We start from the raw sequence: 18,850 nt of genomic DNA, 5'->3' as shown, positions 1-18,850 counted from the left end.
CACAGGTGACAGCTCCTGGCTGTAAGGGAATTCCCACCTGAACTTCTCCAAATAAACCTTCACAGGGCTTTTTCTGGAATAAACTTGCCTTTGGAGCTTTCAGCAGGGAAGCTCTCATTTCAAGCAGAGAATGTATCTATTCTCAAAAAAAATCCAACACATATTTATTTGGGAAAAGCCCTCTGATAATGCCTAGGGGTTTTTTTGTTTTTATAACGTACTTAAATTACACAAGTAGAAAAGTTATGCTTATTAATAGTTTAATGTATGAAGGAAACATCCAGATTTCTGAATATGAAGGTACATATCTCACATTAATTTAAGTCTACATAAAGTAGAGCCTCTATAACTGACATATTGAAATTTACTTTCTGCTTAGCCATTTGTTATGTAAACAATTGTACATTTATTTGCCATTCTAAAACTTCAGGATCAAGTTTACATAATTTTGCTAAATTTCTGTGTTTGCTCAGAAGCAGTTTACAGTACTAAAACCAACCAGCCAAAGAACAGCTTCAACAGAAAGTTATGTCAGAAAAAAAAAAAAAAAGAGGAGGAAAGGAAAGAAGAAAGTCTAACTAAGTTGAAACATATGATGGTGGGGAATGGGTGGTCACAATGTTCACAGAAAAAGGTCAGTTAGTAAGTTCTTCTGCAAAAAGCCTACACACTTCAGTCAAGCACATCAGTAGAATGATCTGGGAGCACATAAACTGTTTCTGCCATTTGTGGTTTCCTCTGCAAAACAAGGAATCTCAAGGCCAGCACGTTGATCCCACTCAGCCCAGTTGGTTCATATGCACACTGTTCATGTGAGGTGTCCAAGTTCCAGTCCACACCTGCAAGAGAGACCTGTGTTAACCCTTGGCTTGGGGCTGCTCAGAGCAGGGCACAAGTCACAGGGACACTGCAGGGCCCAGGAGAACTAACAGGACTCTCTGCATGTGCCAAAGCACTTGCAAGGCCTGAATTCCTCCAGTTCCCAGAGTGAGAGACTCACCCTCCTTTTCCAGTTCAGATTTGATATCAATCAATAACTTGATTTCTGGCACCTTATCTCCCCCCAGCACCCTCAGCTCTGAGGAAAGCCAAGTCTAACCAAGTGAAGCTTTCTCTGAGGGACAAAAAGTTTCCTCATTAAATCAGAAACCACCTCACTGTGGTCAGGAGCCACTTCAGAGCAATACCTGAACTGTGGCCAAACCCCCTCTTCCACACACCTATGGTCTGCCAGAGCTGGGAGCTGTTCCCTGGAGCTTGGATCATTCCCAAGCAAATTAAGCCTAGAAACATCTTTATTTAGTAACAGTGTAACAGAGCTCACAGTCTAATTAAAAATAAACACAGGATACAACCTAACAAGAGCCACTGATGTTCCATTAGAGTATTAGTTGCTGAGTAGGAACAAGAGGTTTAGGGGAATTAAACGCTCTGCCTAAATTATATTTAGTGGACAAGCCAGGCAAGATCAGAGCAGCAAAGAGCTACTTACTCCCTTCCTATTAGCACTCCTAACACAGTCAGGAGTCCAGCAACAACCCCCTGCTGGTTTCCATTTTTGGGAAGGGAAAGCTTAACTAACAGCAAAAATAAACAGCTTTTCCTACCAAATTTTGCCCCAAAATTTGTTTTCCCAAATGCAGAACCGCACAGACAGGAATCACGGTGGTTTTGGGTAAAATACACAGTGTAAAAAAAGGGAACAATTACCGTCTGAGGCCCGTTGTTCTCTGTGGAATTTGAAACCATCTTTATCAGCGAGTTCCAAGATGGGTCAGCAGCATGAGGCCCGTTAAAGATGGGGCCTCCAGTACCATCTGTGATGGGGGCTACGGGAGGAATCATGGCGTTCCCATACACAGAAAAAGGCATTCCCTGAGGGCAAGGAAAAGCAACAGTCAGGATGTTTTCGTGGACGCTGCTATCCCTGCACAGACAGAAGGGCTAAGAGGGCTTGGTGCTGCCTATCAGGCCCAAGGTCATTACCCCGACTTTTGGGAAGTCCATGTATCCTGCAGGAACGGGCTGATGGAATGTACCGGAAGGCGCGACGATCCCCGTGCTGTCCCTCTCCATGGCTTGGTGGGAGAACACGCCCGGGTCGGACATGGGCCGGTGGATCATGTGGCTCCCCATCCCGCTGTGACACCAGTCCACTTTATCTGCCAGCACAGAGACACAGCGTTACCCACACGACAGCCCCTCCTCCTGCATCCCCCCCAGCCTCAGCTGTGCCCCCTGCCCAGCCTGCAGCTCCTGCACCCACCAAAACTCTGGCACGTGTGGCATGGCGAGCACCACGCCGTGCCCCTGCAGCCCCCCAGCCAGAGCCCTGAGGTGGTGCCAGGAGCTGGGAACAGTTACCTGTGACCAGGGCGCTGCCCCTGCCATTCTCCTCCACCTCAACAGCAAAGCTGGCATCTGGGCTAACTCTCCCTCCTCCAAAAACCTCAATTCTTTGTGCCTTTGGTGCTGTGAAAAGGGTATGTATGCTACGAAGCTCCACTTCATTACCATTCTTCCATTTATTATTTAATATTCTAAGAGACAGAGAAGTACTTTTGCAAAGCAAAACCAGAAAATGACCAGCCCCAGACAGGTGCTCGTGTACTAATTACATGAATTCACCAGGGGGAGCTTGGTATTGGCGCTACAGTTCAAACCTCAGACATTCGTAAAGCCAATTTTCAAAACAAAACATAAGGAAATTGTATTTGGAGAAGGGATACAAAAACATTTCTGAGACATCTCATTAGTCAAGAAAAGCCAATCCTGTTGTGAACTGAAAATCAAAACATTCAAGTAATTGAAAAAAGTAGAAAGCAAGAAGCATTCTGAAGGCCAAGACAGGCACAAAGGACAACTTTTACAGCCAGACAATATAAACAAATATTACATTTCTAAAGCCTTACCTGGGAGAAGACCACTAGTGAAGTAAAATGAGGTTTGTATTTGGGGATAAACCCCAGGGCAGTCAGTCAGTTAAAACCTGAAGCTGCCTGGACTCAGTCAAGCAGCAGAACAGGTTACTCAGAGGGGCTGAGCAGTTCCCATTCCCATTCCTGCAGGTTTTCCCGGGCAGACTGGATAAAGCCCTGAGCAACCCTGTCCAGCCTCATGGCAAACCCCATTTTGTGTGGGAGGCCGAGAGGACCTCCAGAGGTCCAATCCAGCATGGTCTTATCATTCACATCTCCCATCCCAAGAAAAAAAAACCACAGAAACTAACAATCAAACCCAACCCCCCCCATCAATATGACAAAAATTCATCAGTCTCCTCTAAGTTGCATCCGAGACTCCTGGCGAGTTTGCTGAAGTTATTAATAAATTATGAAATACTGAATTCTATGTGACTCCAGGAGAGCCAAGAGCTTGTGTTGGTAAAATGCAAATGGCTGGAAAAAACAAAAAAACCCCAAATGTAGAACATTACCACTTAAGAGAAGCACCATCCTTAGCACAAAAAGCTCTATCTTGGCTACAAATTAAATATTATCTCCTACTGTACAAACAATCTCTTTCATCAACAGAAAACCCCCAGACAGTTATCTTGAGACACCTTAATTTCCCCTCTTCCTAAATCCAACTATCCTCACCCAGTTCACCCCTGTAAACTCTGTGGTTTTATTTTTCCTGTTACTTCTTACTTGGAGTACCAGATCTTCACAGCCAGGGCGTTTCAGAACCGTTTTGTGAGACCTCAGTAAAACACAAATAACTGGACAGGAGGGCAAACACAAGTCCCCGCTCCAAATCCCTCGGAAAGAGCACTCCTGTATTTTGAGGCACTCACTTCTGCATCATCCTCCAGCACTGGAGTGAGTTTGGGAAACACAACACTGTGATCAACTCAAGTGCACCTATGAACACCACATACCTTGACTGCCACCTATACCTTCGAAGGACCAGATCCCACTATGTCCCACTGGAGCAGCCAAGTTGCTCCCAATAACAGAAGGAGTAGACGTTCCAGTTTGTCTAATACGTGCAGACCGTTCAGTCCCGATGGGAACAGGAACTTTTCTGTCCTGAGAAACATTACTGGGCTTTTCTGATCCCAAGGACACTGCTGAAGGGGTGGGAGAGGGTGCTCGTACTCCAGAGGACACGGACTGAGCAGGAGATTCTGCAAGGAGAGCAACAGGAGCACTTAGTGGTGGCAGCCAGATCCCACAAACCCACCCCTGAACGTCCAGCAACTGGCAGTGGGGAGCTGGTCAATGCCAGGTTCATCCAGCACACAGTTCAAGATAAATTCAAGTCTTACTTGCAGATCAGAGAGACCTTTACCATTGATTCAGTCCCTTATATAAAGTGCTTATCATGCCCTGGCAGCCCAGCCATTGGACACACAAGACAGAACTTTAAAATGAGCATCACTCTTTATCAGAAGCAGAGGATTTGAGCATTATAGCCAGAACCAGAGCTGAAAGAAACCCAAAGAAATCCATGCTGCCGTTGGGTTTATTTTTTTCCTCTTTTTTTTTTAATTTCATTTTTAAATCCTGATTTGTTCCCTGTGGGCTCTTTGTCATTATTTCTGCCAATAAATCAGACTAACTCATTCCCTGAATAAGCCAACACTCAACAGCTTCTTATTTTTTTGCCCACAGAACTGCCCCGCACAGGCAGAGCTGGAGGAAGGCACCAGAACCTGCCCCAAGGATTTTCTCTCAGAATTCCTTACACAGTTCTGTGAGATCCCTGTATTTACACGGCAGCTTCTCACCTGCTGCCCGCTGAGCGGAACTCACCGTTGGATGCTGATGAACACGGGGGCAACAAACTAAGAGGGGAAAAATGCTGTCTGTTAAAATTAGCAGCTGCAGGTGCTCCGCCGAGAGGTGCCCCGGGCGCGTAGATCTGCCCTCCCGAAAGGTTTGAGGCAAAGTTCCCCAGGTGTGTAGAAGAAGGTGTTACAGAAGCATAGGGGGAATCCATACTGACAATACCTAAGAGAGAAACGGGCACAAGTGACTCCCAGGACTCCAGCACCTCCCTCAAGAGCTTGCCCATACCATGGAAATAAGAAGGAAAGAAGGAAAACTTATATCTTGTGCATTTTTGGGGGTGTGTGTTACTATTTTCCAAAGAAAACTGGGAGTCTCAAGCTTTCCACTTTGCAAGTCTGGACTGCACGTGGCAATTGTGCTGTACATATAAACCAAGAATGATTCCTATTTTATTAACACCAAATGGCACCAATTATCCAAGATATTTGAAATACAAGATTTACTGCTCCCTTCAGGTCCTTTCCAAGGAAGAAAGGGGAAAATAAAATCTTAGGGGTCTAAGATTTATATATCTGTATATCTTACGGTTATTGTCATATATCAGAATGCTGAGAAGTATATTAAAATGACAGAATTCAACACCATCACATTCACAAAACGGGAAAAAAAACTGCTGTTGTATTGATTCATAAACAACTCAGAGGTCCTACAAAAACAGGCAGAGATGGTCCAAACCACGTCTGTACTTTCTGAAAGCTACAGAACAGGTTCCATGACAACCCCCTGGCCTCTGCTTTGGGCAGAGGGCTCAGTGTTTCCCTACAAATTTCAGGTAGTCAAGGAAATAACATTTTTTGCTCCAATTTAGTAATTAAGAGAACACATCTCTTTTAAGTTATAAGTTCACACCTGGAAGACACTGCATATTTTTTTTACAGTCTCAGGACATGTTACCACAAACCAGAGCAGGCATTAGGTGGTGGTAGGGAAGGGAGGTGGAAACAACAGTGAAGTGTTTGATTATCTCAGCTATCAGAGCAGAGCAGACTGCAATGGCAAAAAGAGTGACTTTTATCAAGCTCATCAGCTGCCACCCAGTTATCAGATTTGAGAGGGGGCACTTAAAAAGGAAAATGAGCTCTACTTGGCTTGAAAAATCCAGGAGAAATTGCATTATTAAGGTGTGGACACAAAACACACTTACCTGAGGGACTTGGAGCTGGCCTCTGTAACGGTGGCCTAAAACCTGGGGCTTTGGAAGTGTCAGACTGATGTAACGGATCTGAATTTGGCAAAAATGAGGACTTTGCGGAGAGCATGGATTCCGGTGGCGTCTGAGATGAAACGACAGACCCACCCCAGAAGGCATGAGCAGACGTGGGGCTGTTCTCAAACAACGTACTAAAGGGCCCGAAAGGCAGAGTAGCACTGAAGTTGTTCCCCATGGGCTTGTTCGCCGGGTGGGCCGAATTCTGAGAAGCACTTTGTGTACTTAAGGTAGAAGGAAGCTGCACTGAAGAAGGAACACTGTGGGGCCTTTTGATGTGGTTCACGTTGAGGACTGCGACGGAGGAGTTTTGCACAGGAGCTGGATTCTTGTGGACGCTGCCGGTTGCATGGACAGGCGGTCTGATGGCTGGGGTTTCCATCTTCGCTGCGGGCTGGGCAGACCCCATGGACGTCTGAGACACGGGGTAGGTCATCGGGGTGTTGGTCGGACCCGCCACGGGAGCAGATGAGCTCGTCGCCGCTAAATTCGGAGGCACAACCAGCCGAGGATCTGGAGCAGGAACCTGAGGTTGCTGGAGAGGGGGCCTGGCCTCTGGCAGAGGAGCTCCCGGGGGCTGCTGATGAGCGGGATGCACGGAGGAGCTGCCGGTGCCGGGGTTGGGCTGCCTGCTGCCGGTCGAGCCGCTCGCCTCCACCGCGGGCGGGCTGCCCGCGTCCGCGTCAGACGGAGGCGCACCTTTGTTGGGAGAGGCCGCGGCCGCGCAGTCGGAAGGACTGCTCCTGGCGACGCCCGCGGGCTGCGCGGGAGGAGAGGGAGACGAGGGGGAAGAGGCGGGGTAGTGTTCTTTGGCAGTAGGAGTTGGATACGTGGCGTTGGTGGGCGCCGTGCTCGTGTTGCTCGCCGTGGTGGTCACGGTGGTCGTCGTGGCGTTGGACGTCTTCACGACCGTGACGAAGAGCTGTCTCCTGACCGAGGGGGAACTCGGGCTGCCGCTCGCGGAAGAACCAGGCACAGTGGAGGCCACCGAAGTCGTGGTCGCCGTGGGACTCGTCGTCAGAGAACTCGCCGGGTTCCCCTGAGCACCGCTGCTGTTCTGGCTGTTGTGGCGAGGCACCATGTGAGGTTTCGGCGAGTTCGTGGCTCTCGCGGGGCTCAGCGGCCGAACGGGAAACGGGCCCCACGTGGACTGGGCTGGTGGGAAAGTACCTCCGAAGTGTGTCATGGGCAACCGAGGCGGACGGATCTGCTGGAAGGTCTGAGCGGCGAGCAAAGCGTGTGCAAACTGCGGAGGAGGATACGCCAGCGGGAGGGAGACTTGGAAACCAGGCCGCACGTTGTTCACGGGGTTCTTAATGCTCTTGTGAGTGGAGGCTGAGGAGATGGCAGGCACGGAGAGCGCGGAGGCAGGCTGGGACGCCGACGAAGCAGCTACGGTGGTCACTTTGATGCCCACGAGAGAACTGTTAGCAGCTGTGGTGGTGGCAGGCGCCGAGGACCCCATTTTGGAGTTTGCGGTCGAACTTTTCAAACGGTTCTTTGGAATAAGTTCATCGATTTCCTTATCTGGATCCTTAATCAGAGCATTGATCAACTGCGTGGCCTGCCTGGTTGATTCTGTGCCACCCCTACGGAAAGGAAGGAAGGGGAAAGCACATCTAAGCATTTCCATACATTATAGCCAAGAACCTCCAACACACGATCCACGATCCAGCCTGCCTTCTGTCATGCTAACACAGACAGGAAAATAACTCTCCACCTGAAAACTGAGCTTGGCAGGTTCCTGCTGCTGACAATTGCTCAAGAAGCTCAATTTGAAAACTCTGACTCTCCCCAAAACGCCAAATGGTTAAAATATTTACTTCCTTAAACAAGTCTACCTATTTAGCCATGTCCCAGCGTTTATGCTTTGCCTCATCTCACAACCTGTATTTAGTACCAACACATGGTGGTTGTACTCGTGCTTCCCCATTCACCTCCCCTGCCCCAAAGTGATCTTCCAAGGAGCAACCAGATCAAGGCTTTTCATTTTTCTATACAGACACCTGTTCTACAACGAGAAGATCCCCACAGGAAGGAGCAAATGAAGGCTCCTGCTCACCTAATGGTGATGATCCGATCTCCAGTTTTATCCTTCTGTTTGTCAATGTCTATGTGCGCTCCCGTGCACTCCCGGATCGCGTTGATGTTACATCCTCCTCTGCCAATGACTCTGGAAATTACAGTTGATGGAACAGAAACCTTCTTGGATCTGTATAAAAAAGAAACAATATTTAGTGGGAAACGCTTCTGAGGCAAGAAGCTGTGGGCAGGTTGTCAAAATAATCTATTTCCTGATTCAAGCTACGTAGCAGCAGTTTTGTGAAATCTCAGCCCCCTTAAGAAGGTCATTCAGTAGGTCATTCAGTAACTCCAGGGAGGGCTACACAAAGGACAGCAACAAGGGGAAATAGGGGAGAATGTTGTTTACCTTCTCACAACTTCCTTCCACCCTTCTTCTCTCTTCTGACCACGTTTGGGACTAGCAATGGTTAGCTTTCCGTTTGGAGAAGAAAGGGGAGAAGGAGCAGATTTTGTGCAAGTAGACAAGGAATTATTTGTCACTTCATTAATAACTTCAGACAACCTGTAAAAGAAATGAAATGCTGTTATTATGTGGGGAAGAAAAAAAAAAAAAAGGATGACTTGTACTTTGCATGCAGGGTCCCAGGGACTTACTTGATGGATGACTTGCCAGGAGCTGCTTTCCTCTCATCCTTTGGACAAGTGACAAGCACCGACGGTTGCTTTTTGTTGCTCTGAGTGTTAGTGCTGGCCGTGGAAGAATGATTGTCACTCTTGTGGCTGCTGTTGCTATTGCTGCTCTCGTCGCTACAGCTGGAGATCCTCATGTTGTCACTGTCACCACTCTCACTGGTGCTGCTGCTCTTGGATTCCCCGTTCACCTTCTCGGGCTGGCTATAGGAAATTGGGAGCTGATCATCAAATATAATCTGAACGTTATCAGGGGTTACTTTGTTTTTCCTGTTTTTCCTCTTGGAGCTTGTTGTGGTGATGGTGTTATTCCTCTTCCCATGGGATCCTGCTAGTGTTGTCCAGGTGGCAGATATGCCTATGGTGGTGGTGGTGGTAGCACTGGGAGGCTCCATTGGGACTTCAGGATCATCTGATGGAAGAATAAAAAAAACCAGGAGTAAGTTAGCTTGTGTGGTTTAGCTTTCCAAATCACACCTGTCCTATCAAACTACTCAGGAATAACTTCACAAGGCTCCAAACACCACCCAAACCCAGTAACTGTGCAGACATGCCTAAAACTATAGGATGTCATAACATGGAGCTTCTCCCCTTTTTATATCAACTCATACAGAATTTCATTTTTTTCTTGGAATAAATGCAGTAGCAATTTAACAAATCACCTTCAGCTTTTAACTTCTCTTTCTCCTGAGCAGCTTGAAGTTCAAAATTCTCTTTATTTTTTGCCTCTATTTCTTCTAGTTTTCGCCTTTGTTCTTCTTTTTTCTTCCTCCTCTTCTCCTTTCTTTTCTCTCTTTTGGCAGCCAAAGCCAGTCTCCTGCTTTCTTCCCTCAGCTACAAGTCAAGCACATGGAACAGCATTACAAGATTGCCCATGCACTTCAAGAAATCCAAATGCTTTCTATTTCCTAGGACGTTACACCTGGATTTTTCTGTTAACCTCCTGCTACAGTATTACGGTTTCTAGTAAATCAGTGTATTTTATTTAAGACACAAAACAGGGTTTAGGCCTAAAATCCATATGACTGGAAAATGCCCATCTGTCTTGCACTTGACAAAAACACATTCAGAAATCCTTCTTTTGGGTACAATGTTATTCCAGAGGAAACAGTTATAGTGACATTTCCTCATACTATTTCTCTGAATAATAGCAAAGATCAAAGATTACCTGAAACAACAAGATGCTCATCTGTAGACACTCCAATTATGGTAATTACACAAACCCCTACACACTCAATACCTACTTTCACCGACCTCATCATCCTGAAGGAACGTGAAACTGGAATTTTACCAAAGAAGTATTCCCAGCTCCAAACTCTTCCCACTTGCCTTCTCCAAGTCCAGTTCCTCCAGCAGAATGCTTGCATTTTTGTTGGCTTCTGCAGCCTGTCTATCTTTGGCTTGAACAATTGACTCCATACACAGGTGGCACTTCTTCAGCATCTCCTGAAATGAGAAAGTACACCGACCCTCAGTTTCCAAAGTGTTTGGATGCATGACGTCCAGCCTACACTAATAATTTAGTAACCATTTTTTTGCTATGTTTCTTCTCAAGAATCCCCACGGGACTCATCCTCTGGCTGAAAGCTGGTGGCCAGCAAGCCGAGGAGAACTCACAACGTGGCCTCTAAAGCTGAGGCACAGCACTATTCCCTCTCCCATCTCACCTTGTCAGTGATGGTTGCTATGTATCGCATGCACTCCGAGTCGGATGGGAACTGGTTCACCTCCTTCACCAGGTAACGCACCACCTTCACGTGCCCCTGCAAACACAGTGCAAGGATGACTCTTTCAGCCCAGCTGCCTCTGGTGTGCTGACAAACACTGCAGTCCCAGCGCTCTCAACCCTTCTTTTTTACACCTCTCACCTCCTGAACTAGTGGGGCACGCTTCTGCACACTTCTGACAGCAGAGAAGGCACAGAATTGCAGTTCCTGTCATCAGATTGCCCTTGCTCCAGCTGTACTTCCACAAACTTCTGCTTCTGGGGGTTTTTTTGGGGGGTTTTCAGATGCCCAGCTCTCACAGCTGTAGGCTCCTACACTCATCTGCGATCCTCCCAGTACTGCAGCACCTCAACTCCACTCCCTGGCTAACAACAATCATCTCTAGACTCAGACTGGGCTAAACTGCACTTTTTTAGACCAAAGTCCTCATCCTCTCTTGCATAAAGAACCAAACCAATTTCCCCCCAGTTCTACCACACACAAACGCCCTGCAATTCTCACCCCTCACACACTCCAGAACCAGCCTCAGTAAACTGCTTATAAAGCAAATTCCTACTAGAATTTAACACAGATATTACACAGGTGACACACACACCTATTTTGGAATATTCAAGGCCAAGTACTAAAATGAACTGACATAGTGTCTGACAGCTGCATTCTACTTCTAACAACTGTGTAGGGATGATCAAGACAAGCCCAGACGAGAGCCAAGCTGAACTTCACGTCCTACCTTTCGGAAGGCTGCCATGAGGGGAGTTATTTTCCTGTTATCAGCTGCATCCACGTCAGCTCCAGCCTGAACGAGCAGCTGGACGACATCGAGGTGCCCCCCGTTGGCTGCCAGCCAGAGCGGAGTATTGCCCTTCTTGTTCCGCACGTCGATGTGAGCTCCCCTGCAACACCAAACACACCCCTTCAAACCCCTGCTTCTGGGCAAAAGGAAGCACTCTGACACCAAAGAGAACTTCATCTGAGCACCTGTGATAAATGCAAATTCACAGGAATGGTCCCAGACACAGAACCTTTCCCATTTCCTACCCTGGTGTATATTAGGAAATATTATTGCATATTGGGAAAATTAGTCTAAGTAAGGCCATATTTCTGTTTAAGCTGTTCATTTACAAATCCAGTACCTGCTAATGAGGAGCTCACAGAACTTGTAGTGCCCTTTGTCTGCTGCAATGGTTAAAGCTGTGTCTCTGGAGGAAGGAACCGGGGGAGCGTTTACATCTGCACCTTTGTCCAGCAGGACCCTGCCCACTTCTGCGTATCCCCCCGAGGCTGCTTCCATCAACGGGGTGAGACCAGTCTGGGACAAGCAGGCAGGGAAAAGAAGCAATTATTCAGAGGGGAAAGGGGGTTCACTTGAGAACAAGGATTTATTTCAACTTCCAGGAACATAATGGTTTATTATTCTTATGCTTATAGGCACCTTAAGATGAATTAAGGCTTCAGAAGAAACACTTTTTGATGAACCGTGTAACCACAAAAACCCTCCCCTCTAAGTGCAGCCATTTTTTTCTATACAAATTTTTTTTCTATACAAAATTTCTATACAATATACATTTTGTGTAGAACTGTATAGAACTGTTGTATAGAACTGAACTAGAAAAGTTAACTTGCACAAAAAGGCAAGAAAACCAGGTAACAACAGCCAAGTGAAGACTTACAAAGCAGCACTTTTTGGAGACTTGTGCAGTGTTTGCTCTTTACCTTGGCTCTGTGTTCCACGTTGGCTTTTCTGTCGAGCAGCAGGCTGACCACCTCAGTTCTCCCCTGGAAACAGGCCAGAGTCAGAGCTGTATTCCTGTTGGTCTCGATCTGGGCATTTATGTCGGAGCCCATGTCCAGTAACAGCTTGACAGCAGCAGTGTGCCCGTTCATGGCTGCCAGCATCAAGGGGGAAATGCCCAATTTGCTACCAGTTCTGAAAGAGAAGGAAGAAAAAAAAGCCAAAACTCTTTAAAAAAAGTCATTTCATAAACGTGATTATGATTAACTAGTGAAGGCAGAGTACTTATCCAAGACTGAAAAATCAGCTACACACCAATTACTACTGAGGAACCTACAAGAGGTTCTCCACAGTAGCATCACATAGGACTAGTATTTCCACTTAGAAACACCATGCACGTCACTTTTTAATTGCTTTAAATTTATGGGCATCTCTTATGAGGAGCACGACTTGGGCTTGGCCCTTCCCTTTGACCTGTGCAGTGCACACCTGAGCTACTTTCTACCTCCTGATGGATGCAAAAGCATCACCTACACACCCACACAGAGTAAACTACGCAGGGAAAACCAAGGGATAACACACATGCTTTCTTCACATAACTCACAGCTAAAATCAGGGGAGGAGGGGTGCAAAGGGAACTTGCCTGGAATTGATTTCTGCCCCAGCATTCAGCAGAATCTTGATAATGTTCACGTAGCCACCCGAGGCGGCGAGGCTCAGAGGTGTGTAATCAGAAACGTTCCTGTGCTCCTTGTTTGCTCCTCGAGCCAGCAGCAACTCCACCACCTGCAGGGTGTCAAGAAAGAACATCTGGTTTTCTCCAGAACTTACAAATCTATCCAGGACAAATGGTTTTCAAGCCTGACTATCCTGTTGGAAGATGTCAGTGGTAAGAAAGCCATTTCAGTCACTTGCTTCCCTACACTCCTCGCCTCCATGAACAGATGAGGCTGCAACCATGTTCCCAAAGCCCCTGGAAAACTTCCTGTAAAAAATCAATTGCTCATTGGCATGCTTCAACCATTCACACCAAATTGCACAACATAGCAAGAGCACCCTTTTTATGATTATTTCAGCAGTCTTTAAAGACTGCCAAAGCCACAGATTCAATGTGAATGCAGCCTACAAAGTACTCCTGCTTTTTGTCCTCCCCTGCAGAGGACTTCACAAGAAACTCAACTGTCTGGCAACTTAAAATAACAATGTACACGAGGTGAAAACCCCTTGTGTCACCTCTCGTGCAATGTTTAATTTGCTCCACTTTCAGTTCTTAGGCATAAAACATGTTTAGATTAGACCTGCACAATTCTCAATCAGAATGTTTTCCCATGAAATCACAGGACAAATATAATGTCAAACACAAAACTGGGGCAGAAGGGTATCCTGACATCACCTCTACTGCCCTAAGCCCAGTGTCTTCCCATTTTCTTTCCCAAAAGCCATGATGTGGCTCATATATGGAACCCACTTGTGTCTAACCCCTGCTTCTCAACAACACTCATCACATTCACTTTCACACCTAATTATGCTGGCAAAAGGCCCACAATGAGGCACTAATGACAGCAGTCATGAGGACACCTGCACAGTTATCAAAGGAGAGAAAGCAATCTATAGAAGACGTGTTTTAAAGCATAAACTGGAAAATGGGAACAATGTGAACATCTTAGCATCCTTCTAAACCACACCATCCTGAAATAAGAGCGCTGAATTAAGTGACTGTAACTTTTCTGGAAGGCTGCCTTGCTATACTGACACAATATATAATTCACACTCTGCTTTTGAAGAGTAAAGTTTTACTTCACCTCTTGTCTCCCTCCGGAACAAGCCAAAGACAAGGGAGTGTCCTTGGTTCTCTCAGACTGGGCTTCAATATCAGCTCCATTATCCAGTAAGATTTCCACAACACCCACATGACCGGCTGTAGCAGCCAAAATAAGCGGAGTAAACCCTGAAATGGAAAAGGATGTTTGAAAAGCCCATGTTCATATCTCAAGTGATGCGAGTTAAACCACCCAAAAATCAAGCCTAAATAGGCTTCACAAAAGGACTGGGTTTACTGGGGATTTATTTGGGATGAGAGGCTGGCAAAGCAGAGAGGGTCTGTACTGCCATGGTGAGAGACCCACCTTTCTTGTCCCTGTGCTCGATGTTGGCTCCTCTCTCCAGCAGGGTCTGCACCAGCTCCTCGTGGCCTCCAGCACAAGCCAGTGTCAGGGCTGTGTCATGGTTACTCTCAGTCTAAAACAGACACCACGTACACAAGATAAAGATTTGCTTTTTCAAGGACAGCCCATGCTATACTGCACATTAGCCAAAACAATAAAAAAAAATTTATAAGCTAAAGATGTGTTCATTGATTCCCCTACAACTATCTTCTGTGTGCTAGTTCCTAACAGGATTCTACCTCCCGAGTCAGCTCTGCTGGGAGATTTAAGAAAAACTCCTGACAAGAACTGAGATGCTTCAGGAACTGAGTTGTCATCTGTGTTCTCCTAACCAGATTAACTTCTTTATCACTGCTTGACTGTGACCTTTAGATGGTATAATGAAGGTAAGACTTCTATCTTTAATCTTAACACTCCGGTTCAACCAAAGGCTTGGTCACAGCAGAAACCAAGCCAAGTGCCACAGGCAGCTGAGGTACCCAGGACTGGCTTTCCAGAGGTTTCTCTCCCTTCCTCCACAAAGATCCCATGCCTTTCCTCTACTGCATGCTGCCCAAACCTCAGCCATGTTATGTACAGCCCAGAGCTCTGCACACATGTATGCCCAAGCAGTATGTGCATGCTTTTTGGTGATGGCCAGCTAGCTCTAAGTCAACATGAAGTCGCCCTTTTAACAATTATTTTCAGTGCAAAAAAAGCCCTTTCTTTAGTGGAAATGAGAGCTTGAATTATTTCCTCTTGTTAAAAAAAAAAAATTTCACAGAAATTATTAGTTTCAAGACTTCCATATGTCTGTGATCACTGGCCAACAACTTGAAGCACAACCAGAAAAATCAGTGTGCAACATTCTAAAGCTTATTGTTGTCTTAGCATATTAGGCCAGAAACATATTTAATTTATCAGTAGACAACTTCGCTGTTTCTCATAAGCCTGACAACAAAGGAATAAAAAATACAAGTGTTCAGTCATTCAGAGACCTCCTCTTTTGTTTGGTGAGAGCACAGAGCAGAGTGAGTTGCAACTCTTCAGGGAGTTGTTCAGGCTTTCCAAAAGCAGCAAATCCAGTCCCCAGACCCCAATCCATTATGCAAGAGAGCTGTTTACCACTGCTGAATTATTCAGGGTGCAGAGAAAATCAGCTCTGTGGCTCTGTGAGAGCAGCAGGCTCACCTGGGCATCGATATCTATAGCAGGGTAGATGGGCAGCATGGCTGAAGGAGAAATGATGGGACTCGGAGTCGGCGTCTGAGGTTGGGACACTGAGGTTGCAATGCTGTGGGTAGGAGTGTTTGACATTGCAGATGCTCTTCCACTCACTGCTGTTGGACAGAAGAACCACACTTAGTCAAAGCAAAACACCCCCAAGTTTGACGTGACAATAAAGGGAACTCCCACCGACAGACAGAGCTCCCTGAAAACTGTATTTTCCACCAACATATATATTCCACACATTTAACCCAGTCTTTGAACATTTAACTCTTTGAATTTAACTATGAAAAAGGTTTACTGTATTCAATCAAAGAAAGAGTTAAGTATCAGCTTGACTTGTTGTCTAGAAGCCCACCACAAGAAAAAAATTATTATTATTATTTTTTTTTAACCCGATGATCTTTCCTCCAACAAATCAGCCATTATTTGGACCAGAGTTCCATACCTTTAGAAGTAGGGCTGCAGAACAACTCCAATCAACGGGTATCTACACATTTTTCTTAAAACAGTTTAAATATTTTCATATAAAGGTCTGTCCAACCTTCACCCTCCACCCCCCCATAAACACAAAGAAAAAGCAACAGGGTCAGGATGCTCACATGGCAGAATTTGCTGAAACCAGAGAAGTGGAAGCTTTGGAGCAGCCAGTTTGCAGAGACTTTGGCCAAGGTGTTAGGTAAGCAAAGGTAACACCATTTACAGGGATGACAGTGTGTGGACATGACACAGAGAGCACTGACTGCCACACTCCCCGAAACTCATTCCATACACAGCAGGTTCCCAAGTACAGAGAGAACTTGAATCTAAAACAGCCTTTGGGGAAAAACTCCCATTTTCCTACTTCTCCTCAAAAGAACTCAATGGGTTGTTTTCTCCCTGTCACTTCTCCAGGTGTTTCTCAGGTGGGACAGCAAAGGAGCAAACGAAGCACTGCTCACTTCTGTCCAGTTGACAAAAGCACCTTGAACTGCAAAATGAAACAAAGTTTTCCAACAGATGCCCCAAAACCTGTACCCTAATATTCCAAGTTGTGTGCTTTCATCTCTGCTAAGCACCCGTGTTTTACACTTATTATTAATTTCTGTACTTCCTACAAAAAATCCCAGCAAAGCAGCTAATAAATGTCACTGTGAGAAACAAAGAACCCCCAACTTCTAAGGCAAAAAGTATCATTAACCTTATATTTAAGGGTAAATCAGAATTCAGGATTCAAACTCCCTTGATCTTTACGTTCAAGTGCCTTTTGCAAACTTATCTCACCTTAGAAATCCCACTGGTATGGATTAAAAGAGACATAAAGAAGCTATGATGAAATATTTTGATGTAAGGTCAAAAACAGCACGTGTTTTAAAGAGTTGCTAAGAATTCCTGTTCCTGTCCCAGTATGGGGACTGAGGAACATCTGCTATGTTACAAGAGACACTATTAAAGTTCTTAGACTTAAAAAAAAAAAAAAGGTTAGTTAAGAAGGCCTTAATTCAGGTAAAGTCTATTCTTCACTTTTGCAGTGAGGGGGAGGAAAAAACCCCAACCCCTCCTTCCCCCCAAAAAAAGAGAGAGACATGTATGATTCATCAATAATCCACAAATATACTTTATATCTCTACAGCACATTTCACTAGGACACAACGTTTATTTTTATGGGTAATGATTTGATGATACTTATTTCAACATTACCTGCGCAGAGCTGTAATTTATAATGACCGTGCCAAGGGTGACAAACAGAACCTTTACAGTGCCCAAACTCAAACATCCCAAGTTTTCACGACATCCCTGAGCACTGGGAAGAGCAGCCAACTAGCCTGATCATCAAATCTAAACACACTGATAGTCCATATTTATCTTTTCCCTCTGCTCCTCCACCCACTCTAATGGACTAGTGGCAGAATGGAACTCCAAGGCTGTACTCCACCATGAAAACATCATTACTTCATGCCTGGGCTAACCAAGTCTTCAAAGCTAGTTCACTAGCAGAGTGTTTCAGACTATCAGTTTTGTGCTAACTGATACTAGAGCTGCTCTTTATCTTCATTTCTTTCTGGGCACACCTCAACTGTCTCATAATCCAAATGAAAAAAGGCCACCTCACAGCAGCTCCCTTCTCCCCCTCCCGAGAAGCATTTGTCTTACACCTTTAGACTCCCCTTTCCTCTTCTTGAGGACCATTCCATGTCTCACTAGTGCTGGCTGACTGTGGGCACAGTGCTGTCCTTAGGCACTCATTCCTTATCTCCTGGAAGGTCAGCAGTGCACGGATAAAGGCTGTTCCACACTGCACTGCAATGAGCCAGGATGAGGAACTGAATACAAAAACACCTTACAAGAAATGCACTGCACACCTCAGCTTTCTCCAACTGGTTTCAGGCCAACTCTGCAGGCCTGTTGCACACCAGCTCCTCCCGTGCCCTCAGTTCTTACAAGCCGTGCTCCTGTCACACAGGCTCACCAGCACTCCAGAGCACTTGAGATGCACAGCATGCCTCGGATTACAGCAGCCCAAGCTCTGTTCTGAATTCCAGTGCAAACCCAGCCTTGCTCCTGGGACTGAGGGCTCCAGGGGTGGTTATCAGTTCCAGTGTGCAAGGTGTCCTGGGGCAGGGCAGTCCCACACCAAACCAGCTCCTGCTTGGGTCCCAGCTGGCACACAGCCTGGTTTTCCTGGGATGCTGGCACTCCACAGGTATAAGGACCTACAGTCAGTGCAGACTCTTTGTCATGTATTTAGACAGGTTCATCCCACAAGGTCGCTTCCAGGAATTCATCTTATCAAGTGCTTCAAGATTCCTGAAGTTCCTTGTGAGGCTCTGGGACTCAACATAACCCTTTCAATAGTTTCTACTTGGAAAAAAGTTCACTATTAAAAACAGGGCCTTTTTTTTTTGTTCTGTATCTTTACCATACCACTCAACAGATTAAATGTTTTCATTCGAGACTTACATAACTAATACTAAAAAATACTTCTTACAAGCCTCACAGCAAAGAAGAACACCTGAAGCTCAACAGTAAACTTTTTGCATGTCCTCAATTCCAGCAGGATCAGAAAAGTAAAAATGAAAGATTATTTACTACTTACTCATTGTTTGCAACTAATTAGGCACAGAGATGCACATTAAATCAAGTTTGCACAGCCAAGGTGAAGCTTTGTTTCTGTAACTGGTGCTGTAATCACAGCTCTGCCATGGAACTAAACTCAAGGCATCTCAGAAATAGGAATTTAAATCCATGGCAATACTCTAGAAGCTTCTATTAAAGCCACACTCAGAGCTACCTATCAAACATTCAGGTGCTGTTTGAATGTTCTG

General features: G+C 45.7%; 1 protein-coding gene across 8 annotated transcripts in view; it reads right to left on the bottom strand.

The window, feature by feature from the left end:
• Positions 1 to 243: 243 nt before the first annotated feature.
• The window catches only part of LOC135412608 (ankyrin repeat domain-containing protein 17), a 69,824-nt gene continuing 51,217 nt past the window's right edge, over positions 244 to 18,850 (bottom strand). For 3 of the 8 annotated variants that reach the window (XM_064651353.1, XM_064651359.1, XM_064651358.1), the window contains 20 exons: positions 15,510 to 15,658; positions 14,301 to 14,412; positions 13,977 to 14,122; positions 12,818 to 12,960; positions 12,156 to 12,369; positions 11,576 to 11,751; positions 11,173 to 11,335; positions 10,383 to 10,478; positions 10,045 to 10,161; positions 9,378 to 9,549; positions 8,680 to 9,127; positions 8,432 to 8,587; positions 8,063 to 8,212; positions 5,938 to 7,589; positions 4,755 to 4,952; positions 3,878 to 4,126; positions 2,365 to 2,472; positions 1,987 to 2,162; positions 1,711 to 1,875; positions 244 to 839 (listed from right to left, as the gene is read on the bottom strand). In XM_064651353.1, the coding sequence (XP_064507423.1) occupies positions 780 to 839; positions 1,711 to 1,875; positions 1,987 to 2,162; positions 2,365 to 2,472; positions 3,878 to 4,126; positions 4,755 to 4,952; positions 5,938 to 7,589; positions 8,063 to 8,212; positions 8,432 to 8,587; positions 8,680 to 9,127; positions 9,378 to 9,549; positions 10,045 to 10,161; positions 10,383 to 10,478; positions 11,173 to 11,335; positions 11,576 to 11,751; positions 12,156 to 12,369; positions 12,818 to 12,960; positions 13,977 to 14,122; positions 14,301 to 14,412; positions 15,510 to 15,658 (4,850 nt within the window). In that variant the 3' untranslated portion in view covers positions 244 to 779. The remainder of the gene's footprint in view (positions 840 to 1,710; positions 1,876 to 1,986; positions 2,163 to 2,364; positions 2,473 to 3,877; positions 4,127 to 4,754; positions 4,953 to 5,937; positions 7,590 to 8,062; positions 8,213 to 8,431; positions 8,588 to 8,679; positions 9,128 to 9,377; positions 9,550 to 10,044; positions 10,162 to 10,382; positions 10,479 to 11,172; positions 11,336 to 11,575; positions 11,752 to 12,155; positions 12,370 to 12,817; positions 12,961 to 13,976; positions 14,123 to 14,300; positions 14,413 to 15,509; positions 15,659 to 18,850) is intronic. The other 5 variants (XM_064651355.1, XM_064651360.1, XM_064651356.1 and 2 more) reach the window with 3 other exon arrangements.

Source organism: Pseudopipra pipra, chromosome 4 (assembly GCF_036250125.1).
Source record: "Pseudopipra pipra isolate bDixPip1 chromosome 4, bDixPip1.hap1, whole genome shotgun sequence".
NCBI lineage: Eukaryota > Metazoa > Chordata > Aves > Passeriformes > Pipridae > Pseudopipra > Pseudopipra pipra.
This window is presented reverse-complemented; position numbering and strand designations above follow the sequence as displayed.